The sequence below is a fragment of the Vipera ursinii genome (assembly GCF_947247035.1).
Source record: "Vipera ursinii genome assembly, chromosome: 8".
Taxonomy (NCBI): domain Eukaryota; kingdom Metazoa; phylum Chordata; class Lepidosauria; order Squamata; family Viperidae; genus Vipera; species Vipera ursinii.
This window is the reverse complement of record NC_139519.1, coordinates 22,314,446-22,337,811: the sequence shown is the minus strand read 5'-3', so window position 1 is coordinate 22,337,811 and position 23,366 is coordinate 22,314,446. Positions and strand designations below refer to the sequence as shown.

Sequence of the window (23,366 nt, the reverse complement as noted above, 5' to 3'; positions counted from 1 at the left end):
AGAAAGGTGTTGCAGTGTGGCTTGAAGGATAGTAGTTTCTGATTATCATTTTTATAGACCTGTTTCCCATCATTTCCTTGCTTCAGTGGTGTTGTGTTTATTTATTTATACCCGTTTTATTAGATTTGGAAGGCTGCCTCACTCTCAAATGACTCTGGGTGTAGTTAAAAAGAAGGCTGGGAATTTTAAAAAAATGGGACAGAGAGAAGGGGTGTTATGTATTTGGGGTCCTAGTAAAAACTGAGGAGCGTATGGTGAGAAATATTATATTTCGAAAACAAGACATCTGTGATGAATAAAGGCGTAGAAAGCCTGTTGTTTCATCTAAAACAGAGGTGTCCAGACTTGGCAACTTTAAGACTTGTGAACTTCAACTCCCAGAATTCTGGGAGTCGAAGTCCACAAGTCTTAAAGTTGTCAAGGTTGGACACCCCTGATCTAGAATTAGTATTTTAGGAAGAAGAAGAAATTCAAGTAAGATTTCAGGAAATCTCTTCCTTATGGTCTGTTATAATGAAGGCAAGGAGTCAAAAATAGAGAAGAAGGACATGCCATTTATAAAAGCTTTCATTTGTATGTACAACCAAATGGCTTTACTATTCATTTAAGAGTCATTCCATTTGTGCCTCATATTTTGCTTGTTTCTACAGCAGCCAACATAGCAGTCATGATGATGACCCTTCTCGGTTTCTGAGCCCCCGACTGCGTGATGACAGGTAAGTAAAGATTCATTGATGGGTTGAATTAGGGGTGGCCGTTCACAACCTGGCACCCTGAAACACATGAGGGATTCTTTCCATCCTGGTCCAGAAAAGACCAAAAGAGGGTAACATGTGTTGTCTTGGTATGTTCTCTCCAATCCTGGAGAAGGAGATCTGAATGCAAGTCCTGTTTGCAGCCCAGCTGTAATTATGATTTGAATGAATGAAAGGCAATCCAATGTTTCATAAACAGAGAAAAATTGTGCACCAATAGAAGAGAATATTTATAGCTCGGGGTTGACCTGTGGTACTCTCTGAGCTTGATGGTTTTCTTGTAGATGTTTCATTATCCAACTAGGCAACATCATCAGTGCTAGGATGGTGGGAGGTTTCCTCTCTGTTTATATTCAAGTGGCTTTTACTGTCAGTGTTGGTGGGAATGTCAGACATCAACAGGCACAGAGAGATAAACAATATCTACATAATATTCAAAAGAGATGATCCAGAAGCCCAAAAGGAAAGAAAAAGATCAAAACACCTCCTTGCCAGTAACCTGGATAAACATTAAGATTAATCGTAGACCAGGGGTCTCCAAACTTGGCCCTTTTATGACTGGTGAACTTTAACTCCCAGAATTCCTCAGCCAGCATGCCTGGGAGTTGAAGTCCACAAGTCATAAAAGGTGGAGGGTTGATGGGGAGGGGGGTTATTATTAAAAATTTTGTAAAACCTTTCAGAGAAGCAACCTGGAACTAAGGAGAAACTTCCTGACAGTTAGAACAACTAACCAGTGGAACAACCTGCCTCCAGAAGCGGTGAATGCTCCAACACTGGAGGTTTTTAAGAAGAGACTGGACAGCCATTGCTCTGAAAGGCTATAGGGTTTCCTGCCTGAGCAGGGGGTTGGACTAGATGACCTCCAAGTTCCCTTCCAACTTCTTCTTCTTCTTCTTCTTCTTCTTCTTCTTCTTCTTCTTCTTCTTCTTCTTCTTCTTCTTCTTCTTCTTCTTCTTCTTCTTCTTCTTCTTCTTCTTATTATTATTATTATTATTATTATTATTATGCAATGGATGGAAATGAATCAAGGAGAGAAGTAACCTAGAACAGAGAAGAAATTTCCCGACAGTGAGAACAATGAACCAGTGGAACTGCTTCATTGTGGGTTGTGGGTGCTCCATCATTGGAGATTTTTAAGACGAGATTGGACAACCATTTGTCTGCAATAGTATAGGGTCTCCTACTTGAGCAGAGGGTTGGACTAGAAGTCCTCCAAAGTCCCTTCCAACTCTTATTTTGTTAAGTGGGTGAACCTCATCATCCCTCAGTTGGCTGTGAAGCACTTGACTTCCATATGGAAGTCAAACAAAGTCCTTTGTTTTTTCTCCATTTTTTCCTTCCTAGCCTTTCCTTTATGGACTGCTTCTCGACCTCTGGCCTTTTAGGACCAATTCCGTGTCTTGCATTGCATTTTAATTCCTGATATTTGATGCCTTGCTAAATGTTCAGGCCCTTCTTTGCATTAAATTCCATAATTAGCTACCTTGCAGTCTACTTATAGCAAGGGCTTCTACTGGCTGTACTGGACATACATCATCAGTGCTATTTAATGACTTCATTTTTAAAATTAATTTTGACTGAAGAATTTGAAGGTTGTTTCTTGGTATGGCTTGAAAGCCATATTGGATGACTGGACTTGGCCTAACGCTAAAGTGGGTGTGAAGCTTTCACACTCATTTACTTCTGAAAACCAGCCATGGATTCAAAAACGGGACTCTTGATATTGGTCAAGAGTCTTTTATAACCAACTCCCTACTTTCTTTCTTCTGTCTTGGCTGCGACCCATTCCTGCTTTGTTGTCTTTGTCATGATAACTGCACCAGTGGTCGTAAAAGCTGGAAAGAAATGTTCCTTGGTCTAAAGAGAACAACAAGTCCCTCTGAGGGCCAATTAATAACCCAAGGGAGAGCCAGGCTGCTGAGAATCACTATTCAGACACTGAGTCTTTTCTTCCATATGTTTTCCTCCAATTATCCATGGCCCTGTAGAAATTGTTACCCTGGAGGAAATAATAGGCAACAAAGCAGATAAACCATTCTCTGCTCTGAAAAGACCAAGTTTAAATCCCTCCCCTCCCCTCCCCTCCCATCCCCTCCCCTCCCCCTTCCTCCCTCCCTCCCTCCCTCCTTCCTTCCTTCCTTCCTTCCTTCCTTCCTTCCTTCCTTCCTTCCTTCCTTCCTTCCTTCCTTCCTTCCTTCCTTCTTCCCTCCCTCCCTACCTCCCTGAAATAAAACTTCAAAGGAACTTTTAGCCAAACCAACCCCTTGTTTTCCTGTGAGGGTGCCCAGGAGAAGAAACCTGGTGCTTGATCAAGACCAAGAAGTCCTTAGTTCCAGTCTGCTCTTAGCCATGGATGATCATGAGATGACTCCACAGCCCGGGGTCTACAGGACTGGATTGATTTTTTGTGTGTGTGTATGAGATTGAATATAGTTATCTAGATTGGACCCTTGCTTTGAAAGTTCTTGCATCGTGTATACATAAAGTTGTGCCTTTGATTGAAGAAGGAATGGTTTAAGAGCGCGCAAGAATAAGTTTTAGGGCTGCCAAAAACCTTCAGCTATCAATTTTCTTGTGTGTCCTTTTCCGGGGGAGCCACCCATCTGTGTTAGAAAGGAAAGGCAAACTGAGACGTTCTAAGGATTTTTATAGCAGCCGGAGGAAGGAATGGAACAGATTTTGAGGTAAGAGGAACCCATCCTTTGGATGCACATTGTGTCACATCTTTGATAGGGACCCTGGCTCTGGAAAAGTGAGGGTCACAAAGTCCTAGGCATGTTGTCAAAAAGGGCCAAATCCGTTGCTGGTCTTCCACCTTCTTTAGTCAGAAGAGGGCTCCAAAGACTCAAAATCCAGTGGATGGAAACTAATCAAGGAGAGAACCAACCTAGAATTAAGGAGAAATTTCCTGACAGTGAGGACAATTAACCAGTGGAACAACTTGCCTCCGGAAGTTGTGAATGCTCCATCACTGGAGGTTTTCAAGAAGAGATTGGACAACCGTTTGTCCGGAATGGTATGGAGTCTTCTGCTTGAGCAGGGGGTCGGACTAGAAGACCTCCAAGGTCCTTTCCGACTTGGCTATTCTGTTAAAATCCAGTCCTGCCCACAAGCTCTTCTCTCAGAACCTTTTGTTCCTGGAGGCTAAATCGTTGTGTTTGTACATGTATTTGCAGGCCCTGCATAGAGCCCCAATGTTCTCTTGTGCCACCTGCTTCGGTTGATCAGGTGCTTCTCCCACCCGCTTATTTGCTGACGATGGCAGGAGGGAGCAAGCTTTGGGCTCCTTGGGGGAATCTTTGTTTTCAGGTGCTGCTTTGGGATTTAAGGAGCCAAGGCTCAACCTTCCTTGTAGCACACGGCAGCTGACGTCGTGCCCAGGTGGAGCTGTGCAGGCAGGGTTGGTTTCCTTCTTGAGAACTGGGACAGAGAAGACCTGTCCACCTCAAGACCCACACACACAGGCAGAGGACTGAGCATTAGCCAAGACTGCACCAGGGTTCCCAAAAAAGAAGAAATTAGAAGCGATCAAAATATCCAGCCAAGATTTTTTTTTTTTGTTTTAGCCCTCCGGAGTGGGAGAAAGGCTGGGGAAGTCTTCTAATAAGGAGGCTGTTTGAGGAATCTGCCGAAGATTGTGCCAGCCAGGAGCTCTTTCTTTTGCAGACTTGGAACCTAATGCAATCAACGGACTAATCTTGACGGAGAAGAGAAGGCACCTGCACCAAGGGTCCGATTCACACATTGCCTTTTTGGGACCTGTTTCGATGGCCTGGACTCTGAAACAGGTTTTCCTTCAGAACTAGACCACGGAGAACCGTGGAGAAGCTATCGATGGGTCGTTACCTTCCAGTGGCCTGCCAAGCGTAGTCATGGTCCAGAACCTTCAACCTAAGAAGCTCTCCTCCAACTTAGGTACAAAGCAGACTTGCCATCTCCGAGTAGCTTCCTTGAGAAAAAAGCTCTCTTTTCTCAGGCTTATGTAAGTACATCTGGATGCTGGAGGGGAAAAAAACAACACCCATATCCTTTGACTGCAGGGCTGTCTCAGCTGGGGATGCACACGTGAGACGGGCAGAGCAGCTTGGTGGGATCCTGTCCCAGTTGCTTTGGGGAAACAAATAGATCAACCAATGCAGTTATACCTCCCTGTCTGCTATTAATTCAGAGGGATTCTGCTTCTGAGTGAAGATTCCAATAGCTGTCTTAATAATACCTGTTGATGCACACGCTCTCTAGTCCAGGGGTCTGCAACCTTGGCAACTTTAAGACTTGTGGACTTCAGCTCCCAGAATTCCTCAGCCAGCTCTGCTGAAGTCCACAAGTCTTAAAGTTGTTGTCAAGGTTGCAGACCCCTGCTCTAGTCAATTTGCTTCATCCTTTTTGAAGCCAGGTAAAATAAGAGCTGTCTTTACAAGCTCTGGTGGTGGATGCCATAATTGGAAGTAGGCTCATCCTAATCCTAGGGTTGGAAGGGACCTTAGAGGTCTCCTAGTCCATCCCCCTGCCCGAGGCAGGAATCCATATCTTAATGAGCATTTCTCTGAAAGGTTTTGGGGTTTTTTTGATTGCGGGGTATGGTTGACCTCTCTAGTGTCCCTCCAAGCCTACTTTGGTTACGTGGGCTTCAGAATTGACTTTGCTCTGAGTAGGTGCTAAGGGAGCACGTATGCGGTCCCGTTGATGCCCCTCAGCCTGGAGAAGGGGACTAAACCACCTTTTATATGATGTGGGTGATTGTTATATGAGTGTTTGCTAGCATCCACAACTCTTGTTATGAATAAGCTTTCCACAGTTCCCTTTGTGGCTGTTCAAAGCTACAATGTCACTGGGGAAAAAAAAGTAACTTAGGACCCTTTTTCACACTTACAACCGCTGCAGCATCCCTGCGGTCATGTGATCAAAATCCAGATGTTTGGCAAGTGGTTCACACTTATGACGGTCGCAACATCCCCTGTGTGTGTGTGTGTGTGTGTGTGTAAGATCCCCTTTTGTGGCGTTCTGACAAGCAAAGTCCATGGAGAAGCCAGAGGCACTTCACAACTGGGTTACTAACTTAACAACTGCAGTGATTCATTTAATAACTGCGGCAAGAAAAGTCGTAAAATGGGGCCAAACTCACTTAGCAACCATCTCGCTGAGCAACAGAAATGTTGGGGTCAGTCGTGGTCCTAGGTTGAGGACAACCTGTAGGTGATTGTTTCGACCTGAGTGTCAAAACTCTTCCAAGGCAGAAGATGCGGGCAGAGGAGTGAAAAGATGAAAGGGAAACCTCATATTAATTTGTTTAACATAATCGCCTTAATCTTTGGTAAACAGCGTGTTGTTCTGGGTTTATGTTCGCAAAACAATCACTAGCCATTAGTTTCTATAATCTACCCTCCGCATAGTAGCTTTGCTTGATTTTCTCTTCTTCCAGTAAGATTCTCTTTGCCAACCTTGAATTAATACAATTCTTATTATTTTGATAAGTAGCAACTGAGTATAAAGGTTTCCCCAACATTTCTACAAATAATAGTCACATCCACATAAGAAGAACGAGTTTCCCCACACCGGCACTGCTGAAAGGCGAAGGTTTGTTTCTGTTCAGTAAAAACAAGCACGGTGTGAGGAAGAAGAAAGAGATTGGTGGTGAAAGACGTGATATAGAAAAGGTGAATGCCCTTGATGAGATTTCCTGGGCTAATTATACCTTCAGCGTAAGCATGAATCAACTTTCGGTGTCAAGATGACTTGTAAAAACCACAGTGTGACCCCCAAATGATTGCTTCAGTTTAGTGAGGAGATGCACCAAACGGTAAAGGAAATGCAATCAGAACAGCAGCATAGCAGAGTTGGAAGGGACCCTGAAGGTCTTCTAGTCCAACCCCCTGCTCATCAGGCAGGAAACCCTATGGGCATCCAATCTCTTCTTAAAAATTTCCAGTCTCGGAGCAATCACAACTTCTGGAGGCAAGTTGTTGGCCCCATTTTTGCAGAGGGGGGATGGGGGGTGGTGACGTGCCACGAGAGACAGGCCTAGGTTCAAAGAAGGCGGTCCCACAATCCATTGGATTTGAAAAATGGTCTGTTGGACGAGCTTGTCCTGGGCAATTTTTCAAAGTGAGTTTCCCCCCATTTTTCTTGCTCCGGTGGTTAGGTGGATCATTGCAGCTGTTAAGTTAGTAACACAATTGTTCAACGAATCCGGCTTCCCCATCCCCGTTGCTTGTCAGAAGACCGCAAAAGGGGATCACGGGACCCCGGGACACTGCAACTGTCATAAATACGAGTCAGTTGCCAAGTGGCTGGAGTTTGATCAAGTGACCACGGGGCTGCCACTCCGTCCGTAAGTGTAAAAATTAGCCATAAGTGACTTTTTTCAGTGCTGTTGTAATTCAACGGCCAGTAAGTGAACTGCTGTAAGTCAAGGATTCTCTGTTGATGTCAGAGGAGGTGGCTGCACCTAGAGAAGTGACGTGGGAAAACCTCACAGCCCAGCCACGGCTCTCTTCTGCTGTGAGTTTACCCGCCTGGTCGACTCAATTGTGGTCAAACATTTGCACGATATCTCCCTCACGCAGCATGCTTCAAGGCAGTGGTGGGATTCAGCCGGTTCGCACCACTCCGGCAGAACCGGTAGCTAATTTTTGGTTGGCCAGGCCCAGAACGGACTTCCGGAAGTGGCATCCACGCAGAGAACCGGTGGTTCACCTGTTTGAATCCCACCGCTGCTTCGAGGCATCGGTGCAGTTCACGCTGTAGTTCCGGCAATAGTTGGTTAATTTACAGATAAAGTGCCTGGAGACTTGTGGTGAGGAGATGTGACACAGGAACTGAGAGATCTAAAGTTTGATTTTAACCACAAAGTTCATCAGACACTTCTGAGTTGGCCTCCAGTTGCTTGGTGCGAAGTCGGGGTGGGAAATTCTCAGGGCTGTGAAGACAGCTGCCCAGAGTTTCTGAGAAAATACGAAGGGAAGAATCTCGAACGGAGTCTGCAGAACTGCCCTGATCTCCCCCAGGGTGGTTTCCTGAAAAGGTTAAAGTGCTTCAAGGTTCTTTTGTCCTTTAAAAAAAATCCTGACGTCAAATTTGTAATCATTAATTCTTCTGCTGGAAGGTTGACCTGTTCAGTGGAATACAGAGGGGTGTTGTTGGCTGACGAGGGCATACGTTACATCCAAGGAAGAACGTGAAGGTGGCCCTCAAAGAATTAGGGGGCTGGACTAGAAGACCTCCAAGGTCCCTTCCAGCTCTATTCTATTCTTAACACATGAAGGCATGTCTAGTGTGTGTACATGGTGGGGCCTGCGGTTGTGGGGTCAACGTGCAAACAAAATTGTAGCCCTCGGGTTACGACCGCAGTGGAGCCCAAAATTTATGTTGCGGAGTGAGATGTTGGCTAAGTGAGTTTTGCTCCAACCTTTCTTGCCACCGTTGTTCAGTGAATCACTCAGGTTGTTAAGGGAGTAACACAGTTGTTAAGTGGTTCGGGCTTCCCCATTGGCTTTCGCTTGTCTGAAGGACGCAAAAGGGAATCCCCCGGGAGGCTGCAACCGTCGTAAGTAGGAACCGGTTGCCAAGCCTCTGAATCTTGATCACGTGACCACGGGGATGCTGCAAGAGTTGGAAGTGTGAGAAAGGGTCATCAGTCACTTTTTCCCAGTGCCGTCGTAACTTTGAACGGTCGCTAAATGAACTGGTGTAAGTCAAGGAGTGCCTGTGTGTAGACATCAGGCTTTGTAATAGACTCTGGTTGCCTTCCCATGTGTAACCTGGTGGTTTCGTTGGGTTTTTGTTGTCGTTGTTGCCTGGGAGAGTCAGTTTCAAGATGGCTGAGCGTCTGAACACCAGGTGGTGTCCGCCATCTTCTGAGAAAGTTCAGCCTCATTCCCAAACAGGAGTTGTAGCCTATTCGTGATGTATTTAAATATGTTGAACTGAAGTGGGCCATTGCTATTGTTCCGTTGATGTGTTTTGGGGATCTGTCTTCTTATAGGTCCTCTCTGGGACTAGATCAGGCTGTATTGATCTGTCTATTGATCTCGCTGAGATGTCCTTAGTCGGGCCTCCTCAATGCCTGGTTTAACTCCATTCGTTGAGCCTCTCTGTTCAGGGCAGAGCTCAGCTACAGAAGATAATAGATTTTGGGGTGTGAACTGGGTGAAAGCTGGAACCCTCTAGGTGTGCAGGTAGTCTTCAAGTTACAACAGTTCATTTAGTAACCATTCAAAGTTACAACAGCACTGAAAAATGAGACTTATGACCGTTTTTTTCACAGTTATGACCTTTGCATCGTCCCCATGATCACCTGATCAAAATTCAGATGCTTGGCAACAACTTCACATTTATGACCATTTCTGTGTCCCGGAGGGTCACGTGATCCCCTTTTGCGACCTTCTGACCAACCATGTCAAGGGGGGGTGGAGCCAGATTCACTTCAATTTTCATTCTTTAGTCAGCAGGGATTGAGTTCAGGTCTTGTGATAGGCCATGGGTTGTTTTATCCATGTTTTGCTGAGAAGAGCATAGTGGCTTGGTTCAGATGTAGAGTCAAACACTCTCATCTATATAATAATACTAATAAAGTTGGAAGGGACCTTAGAGGTCATCTAGTCCAACCCCCTGCTCAAGCAGGAAACCCTATACCATTTCAGACAAATGGTTGTCCAGTCTCTTCTTAAAAACTTCCAGTGTTGGAGCATTCACAGCTTCTGGAGGCAGGTGGTTCCACTGGTTAATAGTCCTCACTGTCAGGAAGTTTCTCCTTAGTTCTAGGTTGCTTCTCTCCTTGATGGGTTTCAGTCCGTTGCTTCTTGTCCTGCCTTCAGGTGCTTTGGAGAATAGCTTGACTTCCTCTTCTTTGGGGCAACCCCTGAGATATTGGAAGGCTGCTACCATGTTCCCCCCTTGTCCTTCTCTTCATTAAACTAAACATACCCAATTCCAGCAACCGTTCCTTGTATGTTTTAGCCTCCGGTCCCCTGATCATCTTTGTTGCTCTTCTCTGCACTCTTTCTAGAGTCTCAACATCTTCTAGAGTCTCAACATATAACCCGGGAAATGTATTGTAGGACAAATTGTCAGCTGCTAGCTTCCCTGGACAAAACGCCTATGGTCTCTTCTAAAGCTCTTGCTAATCCTAGAAGAAAGATCAGCTAAGAAAATGGCAAACTGCTTTTGCCCAAAGATTTAATTGATCTATAGAAGTGCAATATATTACATACGCAGATGATATCTACAGAGAGAGAAAAAAACGTTATGATGCTCTTTTGCTTCCAGAATCTCTCAATCTCTGCACAATTTCAAGCTAATTTCTCAATAATAATACATTGGTAGCTTGTTTTCCTTCCTCCTCTGTGTTTTTCAGAGTGCACCATATGTTTTTAATTATCTTGGGCTGCCGACTTCAGATTGCCACTGTCCAGATGTGGAGGTTAGAAAAGGCTCGAGGAGAGAGAAGATGTTTCTTACAAATAAAAGTAAAAATGATTTCGGTGCATTTGGAGACTGGAAGGGAGAACTATAAATATGATAGAATTATAGGGTGGCTTCATAGGACTAGTTAACCACATAGGAAATTTAGCTTTGCTGAGCCAGCAGAAAGAAGGAAGCATTCACAATATAGGGAGAAGGAAGGAAGAACAATAACTTCCCAGGATTTATGTGTCAATATAATCTCCCCCAAAACATTGTAGGGCTTTGATTGCATAGTTGTGGCCTTTATTTTGACTTATTTGCTCCCCCCACCCCTCTCCGCCCTTGTGCCAGATTTAGACTTGGTGAAGCTCTGAACTATACAAACCTGGGAGATAAGTTGTAAACGTTATAGAGCAGTTTTGGTGCACACCAAAATAAACAAGACTTTGGATTGCCACACTCAATTGAAAACACTGATATGCCTTTTTAATGATTTAAGAAAGTGAAAAATACAAATTATTTTCAAGCAAAAATACATTTATTGATTATGCGTTATGTATTATGTATTTACGTATTTATCATTTTGGGTTCTGTTTTATTTGGCTGGCTTGGTCTACCTCGCAGATTATAATATAGTGTACCGTGGAAACAATATTTAAACGTATTTTAAAAAATAATTTTAAGAGAATAATATATGTACGGTACAAACCAGTGGCGAACTGCCACTGAAATTAAGAGATGTATATTTTCAGGGATGGGAATGGATTTGGCTATGGGCCCGGCCGTCTTGTCGGTTTCTTCTCAAGCTTTTTCATTTGATTGAGTGAGATTTTTCTCCTCCTTTAGGTTTCATTAACATTGCAATGGTCTCCCGACGTGACTGTGTTTGTGTGTTTTACAGAAACTTTCACACTTGGTGGAGGGGGGATGGCAATTGTGTATGTTTGTTTTATTTTTAAAATTCCAATATACTTTTTTTAAAAAAATAATCAAAGAAATGCAACGTGCATTGCTGTGCATCTCACAAAAGACCATTCTGGTAAAAAAAACTATTCGATTCAGTAAGTCCTAGAATGGGAGGGACAGATATTTGATTTCTGCAAAGTAGCTTACTGGACATCATGTGACCCTGAACAGACAGACCCCCCCCTTTACCTCCCCCCCCCTTCTCCATCCCTCAAGGGCACATTGTGGGAAGCCTGCTGGTAAATCGCTCACGCTTGATTTCATTCTGGTAAATGCTCTACGTAGCTGCTTTCCTGTGATCAATTCAGAGGGTGGGGAACCAGCTAAATAGCCATGAGTGACGCTGTTGCTTTGTTGGAGATGTCACAGTTGCCTTTTCTAGGCAGCTGTGTTCGCCCTCTGGCATTTTTCCAGCTTTGGGGACCGCTTTGCATTCTCCCCCCCCCTCTTCTAAGGAGACTTTCTGCCCAGCCTCCTCCAGATCAGATACTTTTACCTTCTCGTGACATCTTCTTGTCTGGAAGAGGCTTTCTGCACACGGCCATTAAGCATCATTCTCTGGAGATCTTGCCAACTCTGCACTGACAGCTTGATGGGATGGAAGAGCATGGGTCTTCTGAGTGAGTCAGCAGCCAGGAGATGAAGTGCTCAAGTCACCTGGTTTCCTCTGCTCATCTGGACTTGCTTGAAGAAGAACAGAGCGCAGCGAGATGGAACAGTGGACCAAGTCCTTTTGAAAACCTTCCTTCCCTCTTCCAAAGCTTCTGCCTGGTTCTTTCCCCAGGTTTCTCCGCGAATGAATTTTTCTGTCAGTCAAGATTTCCCCGGGGCTCCTTGGAGAGAGGCAGGTGTGCGCAAAGAGAAGGTGGTGGTGCTGGAGACCAAACCACGATAAGCAGCGGGATGTCGTGATAGGATTGGAGAAACATCTGCAAATTAACTATTCCTTCATTTGGCTACTGGATTGGATTCCGAACTTCCAACTCTCGGCGTTCTCCTGCCCAGTTCCTTCTTTTGAACCTCTCTGCAACTTGGCCTTGGGTGCCTTTTGAAGTCTCTCTCTCTCTCTCTCTCTTTTGCAATTTTAACCTGCACCTGTCAACCTCGCTAGCAACTCTCCCGAAAAAAATTCCAAAAGCACCTCTGTGTCTTTAAACGTTGATCCTTCGGTGAAAGAAGCAAAGAGTGAGCAGAGGAGGGGAAAAAAAACCAACGAGGACAAACCCAGCTCTTTTGTCTGTCTTGCCCTGGGGGCTGAAACGTGAGTGCCTTGTTTTTTTTGGTTTTTTTAAAAAAAAGTACTTCTCAAACTTCGAAAGAAAGAAAGGAAAGAGAAAGAAAGAAAGAAAAAGGAAGGAAGGAAGGAAGGAAGGAAGGAAGGAAGGAAGGAAGGAAGGAAGGAAGGAAGGAAGATTTAGATTGGGCTGGAAAGCCTTGCCTGGGCTGCGATCCAGGCTACTTTTTCATTTTTCTTTTTTTGGGGGGGTTTGTTTGTTGGGCTCCTGGGTGGGCAGAGTTCCAGGGTTCCAGTTGCTCTGTGTTTTCCAAGGGCAAGGCAGAGTTTTGCACTTTTTGCCCCTGAGATCTCGGCACCCTCTGCCTGTCTTCTGCTCATGGTTCTCCTCCTCCATCTCCTTGCTTTCTGACCATCCGGCAGCCCGTTGAGGTGGTAAGATGGCAGCACGTGCAACCTTGCTACATCATGCACTCCGACAAGGTCAGCCTTCTCCATCGCCAGCAGTTCCCTTCTTCTTTGCATCGGCCTCTGGAATTTCCCCTCCTCTCCCTCCCTGCTCTCTATCTATAAAGCCCCAAAGAGCATTGTGCCAAACCTGCATTTTTTTAAAAAAAATTCATTGCTCAGATTTATTGGCCGCCCGTCTTGCCATAGCGTAAGATCTCCTTCTCCTCGGCTTTGGATGAACCTCTGCTGCCCTGTCCCTTTCTTTCCCTTTAATTATTTATTTTGAATGATTTCTCTCGGCGGATGCATTATTTGTCTCTCAAAATAATTGCGGACGATTCGGCTAGAAACGGGCCTTCCCTCTGCGGAGTGGCTGGTGCTCTCTGAGTTGGGTTGTTTCCCTGGATGCCGGCACTGATGATGTTACCTAGTTGGGTCACGAAATGCCTGCAAGGAAACAGCCCAGCGCAGGGAGCATCTGGCACTCCACAATTCAATCCTGAATTACGAATATTCTCTTCTACTGAAATTCTCTCCTTTAAATGATGTATTGGTTTGCCTTTTTTTGGATAGGGTAGCCAGCTCAGTGGGCTCCAACTAAAGGGCCTCACAAATAACGGAATCCAGCTAGACTTCATTATTGGACAGAGGGAATTTGTGTCCCAGATGTCTCTTTCTTTCTTTCTTTCTTTCTTTCTTTCTTTCTTTCTTTCTTTCTTTCTTTCTTTCTTTCTTTCTTTCTTCTCCCCATCTGTTCTTTCTTTCTCACTTTCTTTGTCTTTTCCTTCCTTCTCTTCCTCTCTCTTTTCTCTCTTTTTCCTTCCTTCCTTCCTTCCTTCCTTCCTTCCTTCCTTCCTTCCTTCCTTCCTTTTTTTCCTTCCTTCCCTCCCTCCCTCAGGCTGAGTACATCTGTAGCTGACAGTAGTAGAGGGCTCTGTTTTCTGCCTCAAGGCTCCAGGCCAAGGACTGGAGGTGACGTGCTCTGCCAGGGCTTGGAGGCTGAGCAGGTCACGCCCAAGGAACCATCGAATAGTGAGAGAATGGATCCATCTTTCTCCAGATATCCCCAAATCAAGGAAAGGCCAATCTTCAGTTCAAAATATCAGGGCTTCATGCTTGCTTTTCAAATAATAGAAGCTTCAAGGCTGATGTTGGCTGACTTCAGATAAGATGCCATGATTTTATTCTCTCGATGATTTTCTGTGGGAGTTCTATACTCATTTTCAGTTCCTGCACTTAGCAGTAATCCCTCTTCTACCGATATGGCTTCCTCCTCTTTCTCGTCTTACATCGCCTCTCTTCTTTGGCTGGCAACTATTTTTAACCAAGAACCTTGGAACTGAAGGGAAAGGTCCAACAAGGCAGTACACCTCTGTTTTCTTCTGGGCCTTTCATGATTCTCCAGGCTTTTATTTAACCAGGTTATGACTTGATAAGTGGCAAAAAAAAAATGGTGGCGTACGATCTAGGCCAGCCTTCTCTGTTGGGTGTCACCTCCCATCAAGGGCCAAATAGGTGGAGAGGACGAGAACGGTGGTCCAGCACAACCAATGACCATCAGATTGAGGAAGGCCAGTCTAGGCTCTAGAACTCTATGCAACGGACCAATTGCAAGACGTGGCAGGCTCTTATTGAGGCTGTAAGATTCTGCGCGTACATCAAGTCCCTCAAGGGATGCATCCTTTGGAAGGACCAGAATACCTGTGGTGGGAAGGAGCCTTGGCTTCATTGTGACCCTGTGAGCCAAGGCTCAAGGGCAATTCCTCACTCCTCGGGGAATGGAGCCAGTTAGGGCTCTCTGAGACGCTTCCACGATTCAAGCTTTGCCAAACACATTTGTGCCTGGTGCGCATCGGCAAAGCGTTTGGCAAACACTTCAGAAGGTTAGGCGGGAACTCCTAAATTCTTCAGGTTAGAGAAGATAGCTTCTGATTTCAGATACAGGTGCTCCCACCGGGGGGGGGGCATGACTTTCTGTTGCTAAGCGAGACACTTGTGAAGCGGGTTTTGCTCCGTTTTACCCACCTTTCTTGCCACAGCGGTTAAGGGAATCCCTGCAGTAACACGGTTGTTAAGTGAATCTGGCTTCCCCATGGGCTTTTCCTGTCAGAAGGTTGCAAAAGGGGATCCCGTGACACTACGACCGTCATGAGCCTTGGTGGAGCAGTGGGCTAATGCCTCCTTAAGTAACACCAGCTGCCTGCAATTAGTGCAGGTTCGAGTCCCACCAGGCTCAAGGTTGACTCAGCCTTCCATCCTTCCGAGGTAGGTAAAATGAGGACCCAGATTGTTGGGGGCAATTAAGCTGACTTTGTAATAATGCCGCTTGGGGGGGGGGTGAAAGCCCTAATAAACAGGCATATACATAGAATGAAGGCTACTGCTAAGCTTGTAAGCCGCCCTGAGTCTTCGGAGAAGGGCGGGATATAAATGGAATTAAAATAAAATAAAAATAAAAATAAATATGAACCAGTTGCCAGGTGCCTGGATTTTGATCACCTGACCGCGGGGATGCTGCAACAGTTGTGTGTAAACACAAGTTATAAAACTTTTTTTCCCCCCATGCTGTTGTAACTTCAAACGGTCACTTGTAAATTGTTGTAAATTGAGGACTACCTGCATTTTGTTAAGACGTATTGTTGGCTGACCGGGACTATATCTGTCCAGCTCAACAAATGGGAAAACAGTAATGTTAGAGGAGAAGCTGTTCTCACGGGAATCAGACTCCACCCCCCCCTCCTATGTTGCTCACTTCCCCTTCATGCTTAGAAACTTGCAAATTCTCCAGCACGAAGCCAACTCTGATAGAAATGTTTGACTTTGGGGACTGTAATCTGATCAAATTGGAGAAGCAATTCACGGCAGGCTAGCAACCCAAATTGCGAATGGGTATTTAGCTGATACTTTAAGAGCAAGTTGGTAGTGATGCTAATTTGGATCTTTATTGCAAAAGAGAAGTAAAGTTTGAATCCCTCCCTAGGTTTTTTCCAACACTTTATTGTCCAAAACTGGGAATTCGAAACTTTGAAAGGAATGAATATGGGACCAAGAATGCATCGTTCCTAAATGTGGTTAATCAGGATTGGAAAAAAAGAAGACACATATGCTTATCTAACTCTTTATCTGGAAGTACTTTATAACTCTCACTGTATTATTTTTATGCTTCGGGTGTCCTATTTCTCAGTCTTATGGGATCCTCAAACTGTGCCGCCTCTGATTTTTATCCGCCTCTGATTTTTATCCGTTTTCAGTTAATTTATCTGTTCACTCTTCAGCGTAAAGATGTAGGTGTAGAGAATGCTTTTTCTGAGAACTCTATGCAAGGCATGCTAATTTTCTCAAGAAATGCTCACACCAAACCAAGATGCATCCTGCGGATGTTCTTAAGGGGGCAATTGCAGAGGATAACAACATGGTAATTTATGGCTTCAGATCTTTGCAGCTAACAGCTCGTGCCTCTGTGCTTCCATCCTTTCTCATGAGAAAAGGTGGCTTGTAATTACCTACTATTAGAAATGTAGCCAAGGGGAATTGCAACCTTCTTATACAAGTGCTTGCTCTTTTTTTGGTCCCAGAGGTGTTTTGAACAATATCAAACACCCCTGTTGCTGAATAGGACTGCCACTGTTACCATCATCATCATTGAAGGCATTTCAAGTCGTATGTGCAGTTGTCTCACCTTTAAACCTCTCTTCCTCCCTCTGTGATATGCACAGAACACTTTACTTCAGAAGTCCAAGGGCTGGGAATCATATACTGTACAAACTTTTCTAGACTGTATATTTTTCCAGTAAGAAAGGAGTCGAAAGCTTAGCTTCATGAAATAGGACTGGAGGTTTTTTAAGAAGAGATTGGACAAGCATTGTGTCCAGTCTCCTGCCTGGGCAACGGATTGGACTAGAAGACCTCTAAGGTCCCTCCCAACTCTGTTATTCTGTATTCTATGCTATGTATTGTATAAGTATCTGTCTGTGACAAATTCTAACATGACTGTTGCAGTGTATCTTGGTTAAACGTCTGTTTAAGGCTGTGCGGGACCTCTCGTTCAATTGCCAAAAAGATGCTTCCGAGAAAGGGGAGCATAATATCCATCTGCAACACCTTAAAGCAGTTGAGTCCTTTTCCTGAGATGGAACATCTGCCTTCTCCAGCTGTAGTATGAGTTGGGGAAAGGCTGCGGTTACTTTAAGATGTTTCTGAGAAGGATTGCTTTGCACCCCAAAGCTCTGTTGGGTTTGGAGACCAAATCTAAAGCAATACCCCGTGTATCTCACCCTTGGCAACTTGAAGATATGTGGACTTCTACTCCCAGCATTCCCCAGCCAGCATGGGGAGGGAGTTGTGGCCAGCTGGGGAATGCTGGGAGTAGAAGCCCGCATATCTTCAAGTTGCCAAGGTTGAGAAACACTGAGTTAGAGAGTCATTCAATGCACTTAATCCTAAACTTGGGATATCAGAATATACAGGTTGTCCTCGACTTACAACAGTTTATAAGTGAGCAGTAGTGGGTCGCAGCACCATTGTAGCATCCCTGAGATCAAAATTTGGACAACTGGCAACTGGTTCATGTTTACAACGGTCGCCATGTCTCAAGGTCACGTGATCCCCTTTTGGGGCCTTCTGACAAGCCAAGTCAAGGGGGAGGGAATCCCGATTCACTTAACAACCGGAGCAAGAAACGTCGTAAAATGGGGCAAAATTCACTTTAAAAATGTCTCACTTAACAACATAAATTTTGCGCTCCCTTGTGGTCGTACATTGAGGGCCACCTGTGATGGCTATTTTCATATAACACGCTATCTTCAAGTGTCCTGTCTTAGCTTATACAACAAGCTAAAAACGTTGGCTACACTCTTACAACAGGCTCATTTGCAAACACCTAAGGCCGTTTTAGAGGGACGCGGTGGCTCAGTGGGTTAGGACGCTGAGCTTGTCGATCAGAAGGTCGGCAGTTTGGCGGGTCGAATCCCGAGTGCCGCGTAACAGAGTGAGCGCCTGTTACTCGTCCCAGCTCCTGCCAACCTAGCAGTTCGAAAGCACGTAAAAATGCAAGTAGAAAAATAGGGACCACTACGGTGGGAAGGTAACAGCGTTCCGTGTGCCTTTGGCGTCCATTCATGCCGGCCACATGACCACGGAGACGTCCTCAGACAAGCGCTGGCTCTTCGGCTTTGAAACGGAGACGAGCACCGGCCCCTAGAGTCGGAAACGACTAGCACGCATGTGCGGGGGAACCTTTACCTTTACCTTTTTAAGGCCGTTTTAGCCTAATCCCCAAGGTTGTGTGTATCTGTCTCAATAACGTGAAGACAAGTGACTTCTGTCTGAACAAGTGTAGGAATCTAGATGTCAGGAATGAACTTGCAAGGCAAATTTCTTCCATATGAGGAATTCTTCAACATTGAAAAAAAATAACTTTGCTGCTGGGAACCCCCCCCCCCCGAGGCCTGAATTTTGGGGAGGGGGGGTTAAGCCATAGATTTAATGAAAGGGGTGGATTTGGGGAAGACAAAATAAAGGGGGACATTTTGTTAGAAATGCTAGCTGTTTATGTTTGCAAGAGAAAACAAAACAGTTCAAGGAAGAATGCATGCCGTCCTCTGCAGCCGGGCATCTCCATTCCCCACATATACTTAAAAGAGTTTTTTCTTTTTCTTTTTCTGCTCTCTGGGTCTGTTTTTAAGAGTTGAGCTCCTCCATTTCTGGAGCCCGGCGGCTCTCGTGAGTATCCTCAGATGCACTGCTGGAAAGTAGGACAGGAAGGGGAACTGCAATCCGGGAAGATGGAGAGAGAAGCCGAATCCCTGCTGGGCAGAAAACCCGGGATGATGAATAGGGCTGGATGAAGTCATTTTGGCTCCACCAATGAGAGGCGGGGGCTGGCTGGAAAAGGCGGGGCTTCTGCTGCAGAGACCATCCCTCTCCAACCAACGTTTTTACCTGAAAGGATGACTTGATCTTTTCAGTGCCCGGGGCAGGCTGGTTGAAGGGAAGGACCAGTTAAGTAGGCTTTGTTTTGGGGTGGGGGTGTGTGTGAGGTGTCTTGGGTTTTCTGCCCCCCCTTCACAGTATGGAAGATAAAGGCCTCCTGCCACCGTCTCCTCTTCCTCCTCCTCCTATTTAGAGCACCTTGGAGTTATGCTTCTCTCTTTATGGCTTTTCTCAGGACCTTCTGCCCTCCCTTCCTTCTTTCCCTTCTACTTCCCCTTCCCCTCCCTCTCTACAAGGCCACCTCTCACCTCCTCGCTTCCTATTTCTTCTCTTGCTTGTTGAGCTCTTCCATAGCTAAGCCATGCCTGGTGCCGATCTCTCTTCCTTTCCCAAGAAGGCAAGGGACTCTTCCGTTTCCTGAAGGCTCTGCAGATGGAGAAGTTGGGAGAACGAGGAGGCGCTTCCTCTCCTGCATGTTAGAACTTTGCTCCTCCCCAAGGAAGCCATGAGAAACATCTGTTTGCTGCTGGAAAGGCTTAGCCTCTGATTGTAGGAGCCTCTGCTTCCCCGCCCCCACCCCTCCTCCTTTGACATCATGCAAGGCTTCCTTTCCATGCCTCCTCTTACTCACACCTTACCCTCCACCAGGAATGACCAGAGGGATTGCTTCTCCTCCTCCTCCTCCAGCTCTTTATCCATCTGCACAACTCTGTGTCTTTTCCTTAACTGCCACCTCACCTCATGTTTTATTTTTCCCTTCTTTCCCCCTTCCTCCCCGCTCCTGGTTGACTGATAGGCCAAGCAGAAAGCATGGAGACAGCTGATGTGGCGACAGCAAAGGTAGGATGGAAATGCTGCCGTCCTCCTTGTGCGTAAGTGGCTTCGCTTGGCAAATTCTTCCTTTTCTTGCATTTCTGAATTCCTCCCTACAGTCTTATCTACCCCCCCAGCCTGGCAAGCCTCAAAATATTCTTTGGGGACCGGAAAGTGTGGCATTCTAATAATGCCACTCGGGGTCTTCTCTCCAAGACAGCTGGAGGAATTTCTTCCTACCCCTGACTTTCTGCTCCAACTTCTCCCTTCTGCACCTCACTTGTGCGTGTTCCCTTGGGGCACCAAAGAAGTCTTCTTCTGGTGCTTGTAGTGGAACGGGGGGGGGGGGGGAACCCCCTGAGATCAGATGTGACCCTGAATATCTGGATCTCCTTTGAAATGGGATTAATGCATACATGAGCAGGGTGTACACAGGTAGTCCTCAACTTATGACCACAGTTGACCCGGAATTGAATGTTGCTGAGTGAGAAATTTATTTAGTGAGTCTTGCCCTGTTTTGCAACATCTCCTGCCGCCTTTGTTAAGGGAGTCACCGCAGTTGTTAAATTAGTAACACGGTTGTTTTAAGTGAATGAGGCTTTCCCATTGACTTTGCTTGTCAGAAGGTTGCAAAAGGGGATCCTGTGCCTCCCCCGTGAAACGGTCATAAGTAGTTGCTGAGCCCCTGAATTTTCATCACGTGATCGTGGGGAGGTTGCAAAGGTCACCGCTGTGAAAAATGGTCATAAGTCACTTTTTCGGTGCCTTTGTAACTTTGAATGGTCACTAAATGAACTGTTGTAAGTCGAGGACTACATGTATAGGAAAAGTGGAGGGCCCTGTCCGGTCATTTGTGCTATAAGATTGCTTATCTTTTCCATAATCTATCTATCTATCTATCTATCTATCTATCTATCTATCTATCTATCTATCTATCATCTATCTATCTCTTAATTATCTCTTTGACCAAACTAGATGATAGATAGATAGATAGATAGATAGATAGATAGATAATAGATAGATAGATAGGACAGACAGACACAGATAGGCAGACAGACGGATGGATGATAGATAAGAGATATAACTAGCTAGCTAGCCAGAAACCTAGATAGATAGATAGATAAGATAGATAGATAATTTTGTATAGGCATATAGGTATACTGCATATTGTATGTGCCTTTGAGTCAGTATTTGACTCCTGACAACTGCCTGCCTGTGTCCCTAAAGTTTTCTTGGTGAGATTTTGGCAGTAGTTTGCCGTTTCCGCCTCCTTCTTCCTAGGGCTGAGAGAGAGGTGTGTGTGTGTGTGGTGGGACTGGCCCAAGATCACCCAGGTGGCCTTGTATGTAAAGCAGGGCTAGAAGTCAGAGTTTCCTGGTTTCTAACCTGGTGCCTTAACCGCTAGAGCAAGCCATTTTCTCTCATTCTTGATGGTTAACTGCTTGTGACAGATACACTATCTGGGCGAGGCTGTAGATAGGTTTGCGTTAGGGGTTACTATTTCAGAGTTCCTCTGAATTTATGCTCGTGGGCTGTGTCATTTCCCATCAGCAGCTGATGAACTTTCATTTCCAGATGAATATATATATATATATATATATATATATATATATATATATATATATATATATATATATATATATATATATATATATATATATAAAGAGCAGTTTCTTAATGTTTAGCTCCATTTATTTTATTTTTTTAACTTTCAGACTGACCGTGTGCCCCCTGGAACTGCCTATCTCTCCTATCTCTCAGTGTTGGATGCAGTTTTCAGACTGAAATCCGATCTGTCCCGCTAGATGTAAAGTTGTTATTTAGCATCCGTATAACGCTTAATTGTTCAAAATGTTTGGACACGTAGCCTAGAAAGGATTTTCAACATTTTTATTTTTATTTTTTTTAGCAGAGAAAGGAAGGCAGAGAATTGAATAACTTGCTGAAAGGGCTTTGGCTAAACGGCAGGGTGTTTGTTAAGAACACCAGGGGACACAAAGGTACACAAAGGTGATGCTAAAGTGTGGCATGTACTTTGCAGGGTGCCAGCTTCCTCATACTTTAAATTAAGAGACTCTTTAAAAAAAAAGAAGTAAGAAAACCTGTGCGGCAGGGGACCCAGCAGTTACCAAGAGAAGCTTATTTGATGCCCCTGAAAATCATACTTACTCAGGGCATGCTAGAAACAGAATATCGTGTGGATGCACCATTAGAGAAGAGAGTGGAAAACGTTCGGCTCCTGTTCCTCCCTCCCTTTCATAATTAATGCTTTGAAGCATCTTTGCTTGCATGGGTTGCATTGTTTCCTTCTTAATTCAATGACTTCCTTCCTTCCTTTCTCCCTCCCTCCCCTTCCCCCCTCCCTCACTCCTGTCCTCCCTCTCCTTCCCATCTCTCTTCCCTTCCTTTTATGCCTCCCTCCCTCCTCCTCCTCCCTCCCTCTTCTCCTTCTTTCTCCCCTTTCTTTTCTCCTTCCCTCCTCCTACGCCCTCTCCCCTTCCTTTTCTCCTGTCCTCCCTCTCCTTCCCTCCTCTGCCCTTCCCTCCCTCTGGTGCTTTCAGATACTCATCTTCTGAGTCTTTCTCCACCCTCTCCTCCTCCTCCGTTTAAATACTTCTTTTGTCTCTAACAGTATTGCACACCTGTTTGCATCGCCTCCCCTTCCCCAAATACATTGCCTGCCAAAGTGATCCAAGGGAAGTGCGTGGATTCATCCCCCCCCTCCCCCCAGATGAATCTTGGAAAGAAATCCCGGCCTGTGTGTAAAAAAGGTCCTGTTACGCCCCAAGAAATCTTCCTCATCCTTTACGTTTTTTCTCTTCCTTTTCACGTGCAAAGCTGAACGGGCAAATTAGAGCCGGTGCATGACTATTATTCCAAACAAGCCACGGGGAAAAAAACATGCCTCAAAGGGGATGGATAATTAGCTCGCCTCCAAGGAGGGAATCTACTCAACGCTGACTTTTGCCAAATGCCAAACTGAGCCGGGTAAAGGAGTTTGAATTCCTCAGATGACAAATGATCAGGAGTCTTGATGCTGTTCCGTGTTTTCCAAGTCACCCGTTTTATTAAAGGGCATGTGCTTGCAGCTTTGTTCATGGGACAGACAAGGACTTCATTTGGGAAGGTGGGGGGAGAGGGGGGGGGAAAGGAGGGATAGCAAATGGCAAGCTTCCCCGCCCAGCTTTAGGCTGTAGAATAATTGGAGAAGGGTTTTATGTAGCAAAGAAGACATCCTTTGGGGCCAAGGAGCCCATTGCAAGTTAAACATGTTAAGTTTTCCGAAAGAAAGAAGAAGGAGAAATTTCCTGACAGTTAGAAGAGTTAATCAGTAGAATGGATGCTCCAACCCTGGAGGAAGAGATTGGACAGCCATTTGTCTGAGATGGTATATATATAAAAAATTTTTTTAAAGGGTGGGGGAGGTAAAATGAATGAATAGAATAGAATAATAATTTTACTGTCACATGGAAATGAAATTTCGTTGCCTTCAGCTCTCAAAGGGTCACCGCCTCCAGTGAGTTGGAAGGGATCTTGGAGATCTTCTAGTGCAAGAAGATCTCCAAGAGCCCTTCCTTTTTTTAATTTTTTTTAAAAAAATTCTCTTTCTGGTTTTCCCCCTCACTGGGCCATTTCTAAAAGGGCAGCCTTAAGGAAAGCGTCTTGCAACCGCCTCTCCCAGGGATAAAACCCATCATCCCAACGTCCCCGCATTTCTCTGAATTATTAATTCCGGGAGAGGGCACCCGCGCACGCAAAAACCTAGGGCTGGGGGGAGTCGGGGGGGCGGGGAGGAGGGAGAGTTGGGGCAA

At 45.2% G+C, this 23,366-nt stretch overlaps 1 protein-coding gene across 2 annotated transcripts in view; it reads left to right on the top strand.

The window, feature by feature from the left end:
* The window catches only part of GRAMD1B (GRAM domain containing 1B), a gene marked incomplete at its 5' end in the record, with an annotated part of 100,089 nt that overhangs the window by 12,856 nt on the left and 63,867 nt on the right, over positions 1–23,366 (top strand). For both annotated transcript variants that reach the window (XM_083368615.1, XM_083368616.1), the window contains one exon: positions 651–716. In XM_083368615.1, coding sequence (XP_083224741.1) covers positions 651–716 — 66 coding nt within the window. The remainder of the gene's footprint in view (positions 1–650; positions 717–23,366) is intronic.